The 18,925-nt window shown below is 38.3% G+C and overlaps 1 protein-coding gene across 1 annotated transcript; it reads left to right on the plus strand.

Moving 5' to 3' along the window:
- Window positions 1-17,367, plus strand: LOC112576419 (T-cell immunomodulatory protein-like). Its single transcript, XM_025258797.1, has 17 exons — window positions 1-221; window positions 1,016-1,237; window positions 3,706-3,760; window positions 4,904-4,975; window positions 5,604-5,722; window positions 6,479-6,537; window positions 8,384-8,465; window positions 9,058-9,146; window positions 9,610-9,755; window positions 10,061-10,211; window positions 10,508-10,610; window positions 10,977-11,020; window positions 13,133-13,211; window positions 14,229-14,350; window positions 14,724-14,806; window positions 16,069-16,186; window positions 16,450-17,367. Exons 1-17 carry the CDS (start codon window positions 50-52, stop codon window positions 16,507-16,509), a joined length of 1,776 nt encoding a protein of 591 aa, XP_025114582.1. The 5' UTR covers window positions 1-49; the 3' UTR covers window positions 16,510-17,367.
- The last annotated feature ends 1,558 nt before the right edge of the window (window positions 17,368-18,925 follow it).

The following is an 18,925-nucleotide window of genomic DNA, read 5'->3' on the forward strand; positions in this document are numbered from 1 at the left end:
AAAAAGGGTAACTCCAGAACTTCCGGTGCAGACTGAATGTTGGTAGAATATGAAGACCCGATATTTTGTTTTTGTTTACATGTCTTTGTGGGCATGCAGTCATACTTCAACGTCCGATGTGACATCAGATGTCTTTGGGAATTTCAACAAAGGGATTGTTGCAGCTTTTGGGGACTTCAACGCAGACAAACTAACAGATATTTTTGTCTTGACAAACGATGGTAAGCTACTTTTGGTTGTGGTCATATGATCTTGATGAATCATTGAATGGACCTGTAATAGAAAAAGGAATAAACTTTCAATTTTGTTGTTGTTGCTGAAAAGCATTGTAGTGATGTGTGATTTTTGTGCCACGTCACCTAAACAACACTATTGTGCAGAAGTTAACCCTTTTGAGATTATTTGACATTTAAATACGATTCGAAAGTTGATGTGAAGTTCAAGCTGGGGTAAAATCCAGTGAGTTAACACATATTTTTTTAAGGTGCGACCGGTAGTGTAGTGGTTAAAACACTCGCTTGTCACCACTGCAGTGAGCAACTCAGGGTTCAGATCTTGTCTCGTCACACTCTCTTTACGTGACACCCCTTCACAGGGCTGGGGTTTTCTATTTATTAATGCTGTGAATAATAGTATGATAATTTCAAAGGCTTTTTCAAACCCATTTTACAAATACAAAGAAATCCTTTTCAGGAGATTGTCTGCCAATGCTACCATTACATGATACATCAGACATTACATAAGTTTGACAGGTCTGTGATTTTGGAGTTTCTTGCAATCAAGATCAGGCTTTTTCAAAAGAGACAGTGCTGGGAACCAAATATAATCTATTTGTGTTGATATTATGACCAGTAATAAAGGCCTATAGCTATCTTTCTTTTTTTAGCTTGACTTGCTACTTTTCTGAGGTCTCATTCTAACACATGGAGCTTTAGTACTTGATGATACTGGTAGCCAAGCAATATTCAAGTTTTAATGATTAATCTATCAAGAATTTCTTTCATTTTCATTTCAGGAAAAACAATTTATTTATTGCAAGCAAAGCAGGAACTTACTGAAAAGAAGGCAAGCTTCTCTAGTAAGAAGCTAATGGAAAGCAACACTAGTGCCATAGCTAGCATAGCACCTGGAGACTTTGATGGAGATGCCCAGATGGATCTGCTGCTGTTGAGAAAGACTGAATCCAATCACATTTCAGCTGAAATCCATTGGGGCATTAGTGGGACTAATGCATTGGGTAAGCATTAGTTTGTGGCTAGTTTGATTCTGTGAGGAGCCACCATCATGTAAGAACATAGGTTAAATAGAAGCTGGAAGAAGCTGTGAATGTGGCTGTTTAGATTTGTAAAGAGGGACACCAGGTCAATGATTCCTTTGGACACCATTTGTCCATCACCGATCTGGGGCTCACCATGGTGACAAGGATAACTACCCCATTTATGTCTTTGTAAGTTTATGCTGGGGTTAGTGTGCTTGACTATGGAGACCTAGGTTCAAGGCCTCCTTGGTCAACCTCTGCTCACCTAGCAGCTGCTCTGCCCAGATTTATCATAGGAGATAATGACTGCAGGAAAGGGCAGGGCTCCGCCTTCCACATGATGTGGCCTATAGGACTCTTTACCTTCACTTTTTTAAAAGTTTATGTTGTATGCATTGTGTTAATCTTACAGTGTGTATTGCATAGTGCTGTGCTCTGCATGCACATGTGCGTTCATGTGTGTGTGTAAAAAAAGATATTTTTGCAATTTATATAAAGAGCATATAGTTGAGGAATGTACTTTATATTATTATTGTGAAATTTGCTTCTAATTTTAAATCACACTTTATGTGGTTAATTGTCAACTTTCTTCATTGTAGATGTTAACTCAGTATGCAGTAAAATTTTAAAATACTAAGTTATCACATTTTATTTTTCATTTGATCTTAAGAATTGTCATTGGTTGAGGTGCAGGTGGGAATCTCCCACATGTGAACCAATCTTGTATTTAATGTTAGGTGTGTACTAAGGCTGGAAGTAGAACACATCTGTATAAATAAGAGGAAGTCATATAAAGAGACCACCTAAATGTTTTGCACTAGAATGTCTGGCCTAGGTGCGAGGGGATATAAAGGCATTAGGACAGTGGCAGTTGTTAGTCAGAGCCTGCTTGTCTTGGGAAGGGCTCAAAGAGAATGTTTGAATCCATATATGTGTGAAGAGAGGAATGGGGAAACATCTTCTGTCACCCATAGCAGGTCGTGGCTAGTGATGGTCACTGTGATCCGATGGGCTTACCCTGATTGCACTGGCTAGTTTGGCTGAGAAAATGCTTGTGCTTGTGATTGGCCAATGGCAATCCTTATTAGTTTTGGATGTATGCAAATGTGGATCAATTTAGGCCCAAGCAACTCTGTTCATGCTACTCTCTATGTGATCCAGAGACTATGCCATGGAGGTAAGAGTTTTGGAAATAAAGGCTAGGACCCTTGAGTAGAGTTCAGAACAATGATACTACTTTGAACCAGTGACAATGAACTGCCAGGATTGACCAGCTGTCTTCTTGAAGTTAACTTGTCAGTTACTACATTAGGGGTGGGAAAAGTGCGGCCCAGGGACAGCTTTGGACCGACCCGTCTGCCAAAATGTGAAGGGCACTTATTTTCGTATTTTTATTTAGCCTAGGTTAATTTGATTGAAATTTAATTTATCAAGTACAACAGCATTAGAAATTGGCAGTCTGTAACATTCTAACATAGATAAAGTAGAAATTTAACAAATGACACTTTGACATGTCTGATGTAGTCATTAGAGATCATCAGGAGCGGATGCCTTCAAAGGAAAGGCTGGTTTTAAAGTGTTATTGTGAGTGAATTCATCTTAACTTTACACAATAAATTTGGTAAGTGAACACCATTTGTTGTCTATTCTAGTATCACTAGGTTTGTTGTGTAGTCACCTGGCCTGGGCTTTTATGGGTCTGCTCCATAGCTTAGAATTTTGAGACCGGCCTGCAAAAAGAAAACTTTACCCACCCCTGGACTACATGGTGGATTAGAACGTTAGCAAGCATTAACCTGCATCTTAATATCAGTACTAGGTGAGTCACCCGTTCTGCAAAGAGAGAAAATTTCCAGGATATCCACTTCATACTCCAACATGCTGGAGATAGACTGTTGTTTACCAACTGTAAAGGGCCTTGCTTAGATTGACTCATGCTGCTGTAGGGTGAAACAACAGTTTACTTGGGTGTGCAGACCATTACTGAGAAACCATGGTACATCCCTGGACACCAGGGAATAGTTATTGCTTCTATAACTTGAGGATAAATTGAGTATGGAGACAATGAGATGAAGCCATATAAGGGCTTGGAAGCAGTGCAATGTCGACCAGGTGGGGTGTGTGTGTCTTTACAAGCATGTGACTCACATCTTGATATAAGAAACAGAAATGCAGAACTTGCTTGTATAGGCAGTGGTAACAACCACCAGAAATAAGTCAGTGATGTGTATGTGGATAGTTGGCTGATGCATAAAGAAGTAGCAACACTGTGTTAGAGTATGGAGATATGAGTTATCTGATAATCTTGGGGCTCCCCCCTTTCATATATAGTATATTTCATAGTTTGATCATAACATCATGCAAGTCTTTAAAGAAGGGAAAGGCTGGGCTGAGGGCTTGTGATCCATCATAATATTGTTTGTAACACTAATGCTCTATATTTTCAGATAAGAAGGCTTTAATTTTGAATGAAACTTTGAAAGATCAACCATCTATTATTGAGTGAGTCAAGTATTTATCATTAATAATAGTTGATGTAAACATGTCTGTCTCTTAAATAAAGTTCCAAGAGCAGCTCAGTAGTAAAGAACAAGGCACAAGGAAAAGTGGCCAGGTCAATAAAAAGCAAAGAAGACAAAGCATGTACTGTTTGGTAGTAGTTGGTTGATAGAGAAGGGACATCCACCAGCACACAAGTTGTGAGAGAAGGTAGTTAAAGAAAAGAGTGAAGTTTTCTGTTTACTCCTCATTACCACAAATTTTTCCCATATTCATGCTTGCCATAGTGTCGTCCGTTTGTGGATACTTAATAATAATAATGGGAATTTATAACGCGCAGCATCACAACCAAGATAGATCGCATAGAAAAAGCCATTCAGCATCAGTATTTTGCTTTCCAGAAAACAAAACATGCAGTGTTGTTTTAGGTCTTTTGGAATTTATCAAAAAGGTAGTTAGGAAGATAACAAATAAGGAGTTACAATAAACCAGTTGAGAAAATACAGATGATTAACATAGATTTAGTAGATTGAGCTGACCATCTTGAATGTCTTATGTAAGTGATCCTGTAAAGCTCAACAAAGATAAGGTGACCAGACGTCCTGCATTAGGCGGGACAGTCCCGCTTTTGACCTCGTGTCCCGCCTGCTCATCGGGCGGGACGCCCAATGTCCTGCTTTCTGGCTTTCTGGCAAGTCCATCAAATGTCCTGGTTGTCTTTAAAAATCGGAATACCATACGCTAATTCGGTGTTCTTTAACGGTGACGACACCATCATCGGCATGTGTCCAGCTTTCGCCCCCGAAATGTCTGGTCACCTTAACAAAGACTAACAAACATGCACTGATGTGATGTTCTAAACAAAGTGACATTATTGCAGATTCCTTTTGTAGCAAGACTGTATTATTTTAGTCTTGCCACATAGTTTATTACAAAGTGAGATATTCAAGCTTAGATGTTTTAAACCATAAATACAAATGGGTTACTGAGATTTATGATTGTAGATGCAAGCTAATGCATATTTTTTATTTCTGAGCTGTTTCCTACATTTATTTATCTTCTTCTTCTTTCCTATACGCCCCCAGTGGAGCATAGCATTTATTTATAGCATACAAAATATTATTGGACTGTGTATGTTATGAACAGTGCCAATGGAGATATGATTCCTGACCTTGTAGGAGAAACATATACAGGATCAAGAGTCTTCTTTGTATTCAGGTATTATATAGATGACAGTGTACTGTAACACTTTAGAAACAAAGTTCAGAGATCCAGAGGAGTTCCTCTTCTTTTTTTTAGAAAATTTGGCATACTACAAAGTATAATTTATAAAGTATTATGTCAAGATGCTGCATTTATTACAAGCTTCAGCTTTATAATTTATAAGACTGACATAAGTGCTGCCCATTATCTTGTACTAATTTCTTCTCATTAGAAACTGAAAACTTACTATAGTGGCCTTTCAGAATTTTAACCTCTTTCCAAATTGCTGGTGAGAATTTTGGTGTCTAAATAGAAGAGTTATTTGTGCAGATTTTAGAAATTAGCATCTTTGCAATGAACTTAACACATGTAATTAAAATATAATTAAAAATACTGTTATATTAAGGCTTTATTAATTTAAATGTGAAGTAGCCATTGAAGGCTTTCACTATTTTAAATTACTTTAATCTTTTATAAATACTGAATTTTTATATCTTATCTATTATTAGTTTTGTCTCTGTCCAGTTTGTGTTTATCCAGATGACATAGCACAAAGTAAAGATCTGAAAGGTGCAGGAACAACATGCAAGTCTGTGGAAATGTGAACAAGTTTTAACACAAATTTCTTTATATTTGTTTTCAGTACAAACAGGACTTACCATACTTTGGAAGTCAGAAATTCAACGTCTTCCAATTCCCTTGATCCTTTAAGAGTTCCTCAATCATCAGCTTTTGTTGACTTTAATGGGGACCTTGTTCCAGGTAATCACTTCTATTTTCAAATTACAGAACAGTAGAAATGAAACATTTTGGTCTTTGTGAAAATTTTAGAGCAAAGTTAATTTAATGGTTAATTCTCATAGGCATCTCCAATTGTTCATGGCAAAATCATTGACTGCTTTGCTTTTTGTTTGATTTTAAAAACTGGTGACATGCATCTGCCAAAATAACTGAAAAAGAAATCAGTAGTACAGTGGCATGAACATACTTAATCTTTGGTGAGAGAGTTTAGCTGTATTTAGCTGATGGAAGGGTATGTCCACCTGAAGGTTCATAAGAGAAATTGAGGCACTCTCATGAACTGTATGTGGCATTGAAGTTTCTAGACTACCTCGTGCTGGTAGCAAGGGACCAGTCACACCAGTCAGTCAACTGAGTGCTCAATCCAAACAAGACCAGATAGGAAGCAACACCTGATCACTGCTATGTCCTGCAACTTATAGGCCAAACCACTGGTGAGGATCAGCAGGTGCCAGGAGGCTACAGATAAATTACAAGACTATCTCACCCGTACTGACCGGGATGCACTGATAGTTCCCTATGCCAACATTCATGAGCAGATAGATATCATCTTTTAATAGTAAATACACCATTAAAAGATTGAAAACATCTGAGGACAGGTAAGCACGAGCCAGGCAGTAACTGGTGCAGGTTTAAAAGTAGTTTGAGGTTATGGTTCATCAATGTTGAGGTCTCTGGTGTTCCACCTGTGAACCAAATTCTTTAATCTTATTACAGATCTGTGTTTGGTGTCCGAAAAAGACAAACGGATAGCGTTTGAGATATGGACTGCCAAGGTAAGGTAGCTATAAGCTAAAGTATGACATTTATATTTCATGATTTGTCTTAAGATTTTTATAAATGAGCTGAAGAAATAGTGAACATTATGTGTTGCCTTCATTTATTACCTTTTAATATGCAGAATATCATACACAAGTAAATATAATCTGTAAATAGACTATCTCATCTCTTGTTTCTAAAGCAGGGGTGGGCAACATACGGCCCGCGGGCCGGATCCGGCCCGCGACGGGATTTTGACTGGCCCGTATACTGTTTCTGGTCGTACATGATAATGTGGCCCGCGGCCACATTCTGCCGCAATCTCCCACTGCTAATTACTTGCTTACTGCGTCGAATAATAGTGACTGTTAGTTATTTGTTGGTTCTTTGTTTTCTTTGCTTTTTGATTCTTTGTTTTCAGTTAGAATTAGATTTAGAAGTCGGCAAGAAAGCAGTATGTGTGTTGTGCAGTGAAAGTGTTGCCGTGTTGAGAGAGTACAACGTTAGCCGCCATGATGCGACGAAACATGCAGGCTATGGCAGGACTTCATCAGCAGCGGAACGGCAAAACAAGAGCAACAGAACTGGAAAGAAAACTTGTAAAGCAGCAGAGAATCCGAATGGCAATCAGAGCTGGCGTTTGCAGTTGATCTCTTTGAACATATGAATGAATTGAGCACCAGACTTCAAGGGAAGGGCACTTTTGCTCACGAAATGTACTCAACAGTGAAGACATTGAGGATGAAGCTAAAACTGTTTTCTCGCCAGCTCAGTCAGAATATCACAACACGCTTTCCAACACTCGAGACTATGGTACCCCAGATGATGGCAACTGAGAAATACACCAATATGATATCTACACTAGACAAGGAATTTGCTCGTCGTTTTGCGGACTTCCAGAAACTTGCTGCCGAGTTTGATATCTTGTCATCCCCGTTTACAACTGACTTTGAAAAGGTGCTGGATGTTCTACAGCTGGAATCGATTGACCTGCAGTGTGACTCTACCCTGAAAGAGAAATTCCAGTCTGAAAGCATTGACAAATTGTATGCCTCACTGAATGAGTCCAAGTTTGCCAACCTGAGAAAGATGGCCATGAAACTACTTGTTCTGTTCGGGTCTACATACATTTGTGAGCAGACATTTTCGACCATGAACATTAACAAGACAAATCTGCGTTCCAATGTAACTGATGTTCACGTGCAGTCGTTACTGAGGATGTCTACCTCCGACATGCAGCCAGAGTTCAAGCAACTTGTTGACAACTTTGATCAGCCGCAGCTGTCTCATTGACTTCAGCAGCTATTGAAGTACATTACCTTAACATCATTAAATACTGTTTTCGGTCTCTATGCTTTAAAATTAAAGTTTACGAGTTTACATTAAACACGATTTATTCCTTGCATATGTAGATAAATAGGCGATTAAGGTATTGATCCAGTAATCTGGCCCGCCAAGGACTTCATTTCCCCATATCCGGCCCGCCGACCGGAGAAGTTGCCCACCCCTGTTCTAAAGGTTAGTAATAGTGGATGCAGAGGTTATAGTGCAAGCTATGCTGCATGGTTTATGCAATAACAGCATGGACATACTAGCACACATAGCAGCACAGATGTAGTGGTACAGATATAGCAATAAAACTCTGCACCACAAGACAGTCCTCTTCCCTGTGAAGATTTTAAAAGAAATTAATATTGAACCTCTTACGAGATGTTAGATCTTGTGCTTCCAGTCTACATGAGAAAGAATATAAACTTGAAAGTTTATATATCATGGTGTTTGTTTGTGTGTATAATATTGTGTCATTATTTTTTGACATTGTATTTGAAATATATATAATGTAAGGATTTTTGTTTATGTCAGAATGGAATATTTGAATGGAACAAGACTATTGCTTCACCAGCAGAGCTCATAGTCTCAGGCCGTGCTTCATTCTATGACCTGAGTAAGAGCATGCACTTTTCTGCTGCTGTGTCTGTGGATATGATACTTTTTCCTTACAATTTGGGGAGAGTTCTATAAAGCAAGCTTTAGGAAAATAAAAACTTAAAATTAAACATTGAAGATTATCAGCTTTATATTTTCTGAAGTATTTCTTTCAGACTTTAAACCTTAATGGATTTATTTGTCTTAGTCTTCTTTAGCAGTAATTTTAGCACATAAATCTTGGTGGTGGCTTTATTTTAAGGAATTTTTAATTTCAGAAAGGAACTAAGCCATTGGGTAGTACCATCCAAATTGCAGTGGAAAGCAGTAGTATCATTTACAGTGGAATACAGTAGTATCTTTTTAGCCCTCAAATAGTCTTGGCAGAGATAAAAAAAAGAAGTGAATAATAGTTTCAATCGTGAAAAATAACATGATAATAACAATACAGTCATATTCTTTAGGAATATTTTGAAAGGAAAATTAGAAAATTTTTAACTATGTGCAGTTGTAAATATTATCAGGGACCTTTTGACAATGCATAATTTCACTGTTTAAATGTGATTTTTAAAAATGAAAGTTATGAAATGAAGAAAACTTTTACCTTTCAGATGATAACCAAGAAATTAATATTATCCTGCCTGGATGCATTGATGTTAATTGTGAGCAGAGTGCCATTTTTGTCTGGGGTCGTGGAAATGTAAGTTCAGGATTACCATACTGTGCCTGATTGCAGCTATATTGTCATCATGTGTGACCTTTAGCTGTTCCACCAGTAGTGGTCAGAATTATGCAGTAAATTAATCAGGTCCAATGCATTAACAAACAATTTCTTACATAGATGTTTGTATATCATTGTGTTTGTGTGCACCATGCATATACCAAAACGCAGATATGCAAAATAGTAGGCCTTAAATCTTTCTGTTTATGATTTGTATTTAAGTAATTAAATGTTTTGAGAGCAATCTTTACAAACAGGAATGTAATGGTACTTCTAGTCTAAATTTGGAGCAGAGAATTTTGGTGGGTCTTTTTTATGCAGTTACTATTATGTCACCAATATATACATAGCTGATCAACCATAAGGTGAAAGGAAGGCATGCAGACTTTGTCCTGACATTTGATAGGGTGATTTGTTGTTTTTGAAATTCTTTTTTTAATAGTGGACTCGGATAATGGATTTCAAGGATTGGAATTTCTTTACTGAATCTCTTCCACTGTCCTGGTTAGAAGTCCCCATGGCACTGCGTTTTGGTGACTACAATCTAGATGGATTCCCAGATGCTGTCACAGTTTTAAAGTCATCTAGGTATGTTCACTGATTACTCTGTAGTACAGTATTTGCTTCCTCTGATATTTACTAATAAGTGTTGAAACCAAAACTCCTTGTAACATCTTCACCAAAATATGGAAACAGCTGTAAGCTGTCTTAGTACTATCTAGAGGAGTCTAACATTGTATTATTGTCTTAAACAGTATGTTTACAAATACAATACTAGATAATAGATACTAGAGGAGAATCTAAAGTGAGACTAAGTTTTAGAAAATAGAAAACAGAATGAGCAGTAGTTTACAGTATTCTTTGTGTTGTTAATTTGAAGAAGATGTTTACAGAAACAACAGCTATGCGGCTTTCCTGCTACTCAACACCCCATGCAGTTCATGTGAAGGATTCTCTAGAACATTCCAGATCAACTTTGACCAGCCTCTGTCTCCAGAGTCACAGCATCCACTGCTCTGTGCCTTCTATGACTTTATGGAAGATGTAAGTGGAAGAATAGGCTTCATATAAATATATATGGATATCTCAGCAGCTTACCATCAGATATAATGATGAAGTCTACATGTCTTCAACCTTTTCACCCTTTGGTTTGTCAACTTAAAATAATACATATCAAGAGATGGTGGGGGCTTGTGGCAAAGTCTGAAAATTCCTATGATCATAATCCATGATATCAAATATCGCAGCATTCATTATGAAGATACATGGGGATAGGTTTTGATATTTTTGTAATTTTTTGTTTGCTATGCATTTAAAATACTGAGTGGTTATCTTTTCAGGGTATTCTAGACATTGTGTTGACTGTTTACACAGACGGTGAGCCAAAGCTTCTTGCTCTTGAGCAAGACTTTACGGCTGATGCTTACTTCCTCAAGGTCATGGGTGAGATTGAACTTGCATAAAGTAGCATGATTATAGAAAACACACTTGCAATAATATCACTGCAACATATGTCAAACAGTCAGAGCTACTAATATGCAAATTAAGAGTACTCACAATCTTATTTGTAGATACCTAGCAAACTTCATGATAAAAAAATAATTTGAGCTCTTACATGAATTATGAGCCACCAAAAGTTGCCATGAAAACTGTGTATATGAAAATGTTAATTTGCATAGATTTGGTTATCTAGGGTACAGATTAAGTTCATGACTTGAAGAGAAGGAATACAGTAATTCATAATACATTTTTGCTGTTTCCATGTCCTGCAGTGCTTTGTATAAACGACTGAAAATTTGCTTTTTCCAGTTGTTAGTGGGCGCTGCCTTGACAACTGTCCTAATGATCATCAGGTATACTAAAAACATTTAGAATCCATCATAGGTAATATTTCCTATGAAAAGGAAGAGGGAAATATTAAAGTAGCTTTGCTGATTGTAATATTCATGTGTACACATTTGGGAATTGTTTGTTTATGAATGAATAGGACTAAACAATGTTTTTTGACAGGTCTGATTGCTTATTGAGGTAGAATGGTTTTAATACATCTTATTATACATATGCTGACAGTTTCTTAAAACTGCTTCACATTTGCATGTTTGGATGGTCATTTTGGTCTGTGGGCTTTCACTCAAATGATGAGAGGCACGATATATCAGCAATTAAAGTCCAACCACACTTGTAGTTCACCCATGCAGGGAGGGTCTTCCAGTTTGTGCCCCTTTCCTTTAAGCTGTTCAGGGGCTTTTACTCGATGATGAATTCCACAATGTCTGCAGTACAGCTAATCATAACTACCCATCCATCAGCCTACTTGGACAATTGGCTATTACACAGCCAGAGCCCATGCTCTCTCTAAGTTGATAGGATACTTGCTTCCACATCGTGAACAATCTGTGCTCACAAGTTAAATTTCTTGGAAGTCAACTCTTTTGCAGACAGCACTGCAGAGATGCCCAGGAGTGGCTGTCTCTACTGGGTTTTCATAATGCAGCATTGGATCGTCTTCTCTTGGGGTGGCTCAGGATACACCTTCTCCAAGTGTGCTGAAAACATTAGATTGGTCATCTAGAGCATGCATGTGAAACTGAGGGTCCCTTAAGGGCGCATGGGTCACATTTGTGTTGTCATGAGGGCTGTACAGTGTCTTTCGTGGGGGCCACAGGGGAGGAGAGAATTGGTGTCTTATGCTGAGACAGCAACTGAGACTATATCACAGCAAGGCAGCCAGCCTTGTGGTGCCACATGCAGAGAAAGAACAGCATGCCGGAGACGAGAGCTGAACCCAGGACAGCCAACCTTTACTATATTGGCCACAGGACCTAGTAAGTCAACAGGCCCTATGCCATCCCTAATGTTGGAGGGATCTGACGGCAGCAGATGGGCTGCCATTTGCAAGAGGAACAACTACATTCACTCTTTGGACTGATGCCAGCAAGACAGGTTAAGGTACCTCCTTATCCCTTCCCTTCAGTGTCAGGGATCTTGGTCTGCAGGTGACAGATTTCTTCATGTCAATTTTCTGGAAATCAAGGAAGTCTGGGAGGCTCTCTTTCCTTGGATTCACGTTCTTTCTCACCGAGGAATTCTTTTGTCAGACAACTCCACAGTAGTGTCTTACCTGTGCAGAGAAGTCCCCCTCTCTCTGTGTTTGGATGTGGAATTTCTGATTTGGTGCAGGGAGCTTGGGACTCCAGCTGTAAAGCCCAAGAAAATGTGAGGACTAAGTCTTCCCGACATGACATTTAGTCTTATTCCCACCTCACATGAGCAACTCGGCCATCATGTCTTGGTTATAATGTGAGGCATACGGATATTGGAGAGAAGGCAAATGCCAGCATCCTGTTCCAGGATTACACAAGCTCTTTTTTACATTCTCCCCATGTTTTTGTCATCTGGTAAATCTTGAAGAAAAAGAATTTATTCTTAGCACTCTATTTTTATAAACACAAGCTGGTGACTTAACATTGTATCATGTGAAACATCAGGGTCTTCTGCTAAATCTGCGCAGGTCTTTAGGGGATTACAGCATCAAGGAGAGGTATGAATCGTGCCACAGTGGTGTTCAGAGAGGGTATTGCCTTAGTGAAGAACATTTTTTTTCAGGCAGGATGCTCTGGCCTGGATATGTCTTACTTCTCACCCCAGGGAGCATGTAATGAACCATTGGCTGGGAATGGCCTATTATTGGCCATGATATTACGTACCTTACAGAGGTTGTGCCTGCAGAGGGCACAGAAATGATACTACCTGCTTGAATCAAACTTTCTTCTGAGTGGATAAAAATAACATAAAAATGTATGACATCAAATCATGTCACCATAGCAATGACCCAATATAGACCAATCTTTTATTTTCTAATAAAGATGTTCTTGTTTTTTTAACACAAGGTTATTAATTTGTCCTGTAAGATTTGATATTCCTTACTTTTTATGCCTTAAACAAGAGTTGATTATTTTTTGCAGCCCTATGGTGTCAACCAAGTGGGTCCAGTGATTCGGTTTAAGACAACCACTTCTACCGGGGCCTATGAAATTGGTGTCTGTAAGGAAGACATTTAAATTTGTTTTCCTTTAGAAATAAGGCTATCTTAAGATTTAGTGAGATTTAAAGTTGTTTTTTAATGTTGCTTAAGAGTTCTTTATTTGTGAGGCAATTCATCAAGAAAAAAAATATAGAATTGCAATAGCTGATTTTGCACAGTGCTGAAAATGGTAAAGGTTTACTAGTTAAGAACACTGTTAATTTAGCACTGACAGCGAAGACTATAGTAGCTGGTGGATCAGTTAATGGAAATGCTATCATGTAAAAGACCTACAGGTACTGTTAAGCTTATACTTGCTGTTGATAGTATAAGTATGAACAGTGTTTACTGACAACAAAGGAAATAGTAAAATTTGTGGTGTCATTTCTGGCATTGTTGTTGAAAATAGCTGTGAGATTTGTGTTCACTGCTGGGACAAAATATGTCAAATGTGTGCCTGAAGGACATCATAAACATCATAGAATGGAAGAAGTGCCATGTCTTTGTGCCAGAACATGTTAACAGCCACTGTAGGGAATGCTCCACCTGCAAAACAGTTTGTGAATAAAATTATTACTGAGACAGCTAGTCACTGATCATTGGCAGCTCTGTCATCAAATGCCATTCAGAAGCAGGCCTTATGGTCCAACAAAATGTTAGTTATCTGGGAGGCATACTGCCATACAAGGTTCAGTCTGTCTGTAAAAGTAGGGGCGATCTGCAAAAGCTGTGTATCCATCCATAGAGAATCCTTAAATATGGTAAGTGCAAGAATGGGCACTATGGCTTGGCACCTGGGTGTTTCAGATTCTGCAAGCTTAGTGTTCAGGTTTGCCACTCGCTAACTATATCATGAAACAGGCAGGTACTCATAAGTGTTTAATATCTAAGTAAAAGCTGTGGAAAATATTAAATTGTCTGGAGAAAGAGCGATAGTGTTGGCAATACTTAAGCGCATACTTAGATGATTTACTACACTTGTACATTTCAAGTTCTTAATAAATACTGATCGATAAATTGCAATGTGTTTTTAATAGCTTCCCAGTTATCTCAATCCGCATACTTTTCACTGCAACTTCCATTTGAAGTTTTTGGGCTGGGCCAGACCCCAAACTTTGTTGATCTGCTTGAAGTTGGTATCCAGAATCCACCCAAATCAGTGAGACTTTTTTTATATCATGCTGACTTATTTTACCACGGTGTGAAAGTAGCAACCTTGAGAGGATAGTAGATCATGCCATTATATCAAGATTTTGAATGGCTTTAAACAGTAGACTACTATCAATAAATGAAAGTAAAATGATATTGAATTTAGGCTGAAAAGGAAATTTAAAAAAAAACAGATTGATAAATGCACAGAGAGAGGATAATATAATGATAATAAAGGGAACATGTCGGATAGTAGTACAGATGGGAAATTTGAAGTAATGTTCAACAGTTATAAGATCATGCAACACTGCATAAACTTAAGGAAACACTATTTCTATTGTTTCTCAAGCTTCTGTTTGGTTTTCGTTTTCTTCGTTCTGAAGGAGAAACGACAGAGGTCATGGACATCAATTATCCCGAACTCACAGGTGGTGGTGGTTCCCTACCCAACTGATTCACCTTCTAGGCAAGTTTACTTCCAGTCTTTTGTTTTAAAAAATGTTTAATAAAATATTTTAAAGTAAAATAATATTGGATTTTCTTAATAACCATGGTTATTATCACTACACACATACTGATGTGTGGCACAAATGCATCTTCAGTCTTCAGGTGTTTCTTACTTAACCCTTAACATACCAAGCCTACATTGTCAACGTTGTTTACCAAGCTTGGGTCCTCAGAGGACCCCATTATAACTGTTTGTTGCAAGAGATTACTCAAATTAGGTTTGGGGGTTTCTGAAACAATATTTCAGTGATACAAACAAATGTATAGTCAGTCCTTCTATATGGATCTGAGACGTGGCGTGTGACAAGCACCATCACCAACAAGATTCAGACATTCGTCAACAGATGTCTGCAACACATCCTCAATATCAGATGGTCCAAGAAGATCTCCAGTGCAGACCTGTGGGAGAGAACCAACCAAAAACCTGCCAGCCAAGACATCAAGAAGCCAAAGTGGGGCTGGATTGGTCACATCTTGCGAAAGCTGGACAACAATTTAATGAGACAAGCTCTGGGCTGGAACCCACAGGGGAGGTGCAGATTTGGGAGACCCAGAGAGACATAGAGAAGATCGATCCACAGCGAAGTGGATGCAGCTGGCATGACATGGTCCTAACTGGAAAGGGACGCCCAGAACCGGATCCGATGGGGTGGTGTAGTTGTTGCCCTATGCTCCACTGGGAGTGAAGAAGAAGACAAGCATTTTTAGCATCAAATATTTTGATTATTTCAACAGTAGTTAACCCATAAAATGTATATTCTCTTTTTCATAAGTTTTTACATGTAAAATTTTAACAATACATTATGTACATTTTTACATCTGATTACATACAGTATAATATTCCTGGACAACCAGTTATATCATTTCACTAAAATAAATGGTACAGATTCATGTGTCCTTAGCACATGTCACAGTTATGCTGATAGTTGGAATGTGTCTCACAGACAAAATGTTTATATTTTATTTTTATGTTTGTTTAAAAGGACATTTTATAAGTCTAATGATATAATAGCTATCTTAAGTTTAAACAAAAATCAAGAGTAAATTAGTCGTTATAGTTACAACAGGATCATTAAAAGTCATCCTCTGGGGTCCTCCACCCCCCTTGGTATGTTAAGGTTTAATAGAAAATGTACCACAGACTGTACACATCTTTCACTTGGATGTTGCCTTTTAATGGGTCACACGTTTGTGTGTGTGTGTGTGTGTGCCATTATATAGTTGGAGAAGCAAGCTTTATGTGACACCAAGTCGTCTTGTGCTCCTGACTGGCATCTCACTGTTGGGTACCTGTGCTCTCATAGGCATTATCACTGGCCTACTGCACTGGCGTGAAAGGGTAAGCAGTTCATGTCATTTGGCAGCTGTGTATTGTACATTACTTTGTGCAAGATGGTATTCCCATGCTGTATCTTACTGATGTTGCAGATTTTGATTTCTTCAGAGTTTCGATTGATACTTTCACAACCCATCAGTGCTAGAGTTATTTCTTGGTTCCAACTTTAAACGTCAGTTTTGTGTTGGTGTAGCTGTTCTAAAATACCATTTTCTTTTCAGTTTATTACTGAGAGTTACCTCAGTAATTTAACTTTATTTTTATAGGTAGAGGATAAAAGGGAGAAGCTGCAAGAAGCTCAACGCTTCCACTTTGATGCCATGTAGGTGGGTGGCCAATTCTTGTGACTATCAGGAACGATGAGAACAGTTGTATAAACTTTGCTCAGTGGCAGAAGAGAGGAGTTGACCTAAGTGCTAGATACAAGCTCTTTCTGTGCTCTTCACTTAGAATGTGCATTCCTTATATAAATGTGTTTACTGCTGTCCTGGGTTGAGAATGCATTCTTACAATATAAAAATAATTGCCATAGTTACCCTATTTATTATTGTTACATTTGACACAAATGAAGTACATCTACATTACAAGCTGTGATGCTGCAAGTTCTCTTCTCTACGAGCTATATCTTTGCTCACTCTTTACTGTCCTTTCCGTTATAGAACTGGTAAACGATCTCCACCAAAGCAGCTAGAGTGTAGTTAACTAATTTATTTACTCTGACATTTTTCATGAGTTTGCTTCATTTTTGAACTGCAGCACTGATATCCATTAAATGTATTCATTAACATACTAATAAGTTTATGCAAAAGGAGTGAGTGGAGCAGGTTGTTTTCATTGTAAAAATTTATTTTGAAATGTGGGAGAAACGATCTGCATAAAAACTCTTTTTCCTTTTGCAATTGCTTCATTTTTCTTGCCATCTCATGGCTAACTTCAATCGCCAGATTTTTTTCACTTCCGTCACTAAAAGGATGAAGAATATGTAATCACAATATTTTTTCTTATCAAAAACTGGTGTTTCCCTCAAACTCATGTGGAATGGATGTGTGTGGATGAACTTCAGAATGGGTTAAAGGACATTTGAAACCTTGTAGTGTGTAAGTGTTGGCTGATACCCTCATGCATATTCCTTTTGCTTACATTTTGGCTGTGAACAAAGAAATAAAGTTTTGATTAAATATTAATTCTGTGGTGTTTATTGTATTACTTTTGTGAGACAAACACAAGAAATACAAAAGAGCAAAATGTCAGTATCACAGTTGTTGCATGTTTGTTTAACAGAAAACAACAATCACTTTTCCACAAATTTGCAACCTCATATGCACTGACTGGACTAGAGATAAAGCATCAGTGGATTCAGTAAACTTTAACTTGGCCTGACTTATGTCCAATGATGGGGGAAAGGCGTGAAAAAATGTTTCTGTAAAATGAGGGAACACATAAAGAGTGAAGGAGTATATATATATATGGGTAGGCAAAAATAATGCAAAGGGTACATGGAGAATTTGATCAGTTTATACTGCTCAAAATAATGCAAAGGCTAGTTGTATAATCAATCACTGTTTTGTGCCAATAAACACAATCACATTGAGTCATAGCATTTCTTTATTCACTAAATGAAACATCATCTAATTTCATTGAAACAGATCATTTTAACGACGAGAATTTCAGCTTGGACCCATGTTTTCACAATTCAGAAGCGTGATATCAGAGGAAAAGTCTAATCAAATCGAATATTTGATGGGATGGCAAGCCAGCGTAGAAAGAGAGTGGTGGCATGGTCCTGTTTCCTAGCTCTAAGCACCAGACATGCAGCAGAGTTCTGTACTTTCTGGAGTTTGTGAAGAAGGTATTCATGGCAGCCAGCAAGCAAGGAGTTGCAGTCATCAAGTCTGGATAAAACAAACACACAGACAAGAGTGTTGGTAGCGCGTGTAGACAGAATGGACGGTGCTGATCTTGTGTAGTTGATAATAGACTGACAGCTGTAACTTGTCTGTCATAACAGTGAGACTGGATGCGACATGAAAGTGGCTTCATATACAGAATAAACAGAACTGTGAGGCACGCCACAAGAAAGTGGAGCAGGGCGAGATGTTTGACCATCAACAAACAGTCTGGGTCCTATCAGTGAGATTGGAGTTAAACCACGCTAGTGCAGAACCAGAAATCCCGTAGAGGGTGTGTAGTCTATGAAGGAGCAGAGAGTGGTCCATGGTGTCAAATGCAGCAGACAGGTTAAGGCAGAAACATCACCGCTGTCAAGGGCAGATAATATGTCGGTGGTCACTTTAATTAAAGTAGTTTCAGTATTGTGAAAAGGTCTATATGCTGACTGAGCATCTGGGATGAGCTGGTACTCTTGTAAGTAGGCCCAGAGCTATATCAAAACTACTTTCTCTATGATCTTTGAGAGAAAAGACAAGTTGGAAACTGGGAGACAATTGTTCAACACATTGACGTCAAGCGTGGATTTCTTAAGGCTTCAGCAGGACATTTTTAAACAGGAAAACACCTGATGACAAGCTGACATTTACAATGTTTGTGATGGAAGGAAGTAAAATATCTAAGCACTCAAAAAGAAGACTTGTGGGTATTGGGTCTAACTGGCAAGTTGTTGGCTTGGCCTTCAGTGTAGTAAGAAGACAGGTCTAGGGGGAAAGTTAACACAAAGGTGGGAGGTGTGTGTGAAGGGTTTCGGGGTTGAGCTTAACTAAGGCTGTTATGTCGAAGATTGAATCG

The sequence above is a fragment of the Pomacea canaliculata genome, linkage group LG12, assembly GCF_003073045.1.
Source record: "Pomacea canaliculata isolate SZHN2017 linkage group LG12, ASM307304v1, whole genome shotgun sequence".
Taxonomy (NCBI): Eukaryota; Metazoa; Mollusca; class Gastropoda; order Architaenioglossa; family Ampullariidae; genus Pomacea; species Pomacea canaliculata.

What these genes read in the sequence shown, in the direction of transcription:
- LOC112576419 (XM_025258797.1), top strand. Translation starts at nt 50, where the DNA reads ATGAAGACCCGATATTTTGTTTTTGTTTACATGTCTTTGTGGGCATGC. An exon ending in TAATGGGGACCTTGTTCCAG is followed by an intron (nt 5,723 to 6,478) that starts GTAATCACTTCT and finishes ATCTTATTACAG; the next exon opens with ATCTGTGTTTGGTGTCCGAA. An exon ending in TGCTTCATTCTATGACCTGA is followed by an intron (nt 8,466 to 9,057) that starts GTAAGAGCATGC and finishes TTTACCTTTCAG; the next exon opens with ATGATAACCAAGAAATTAAT.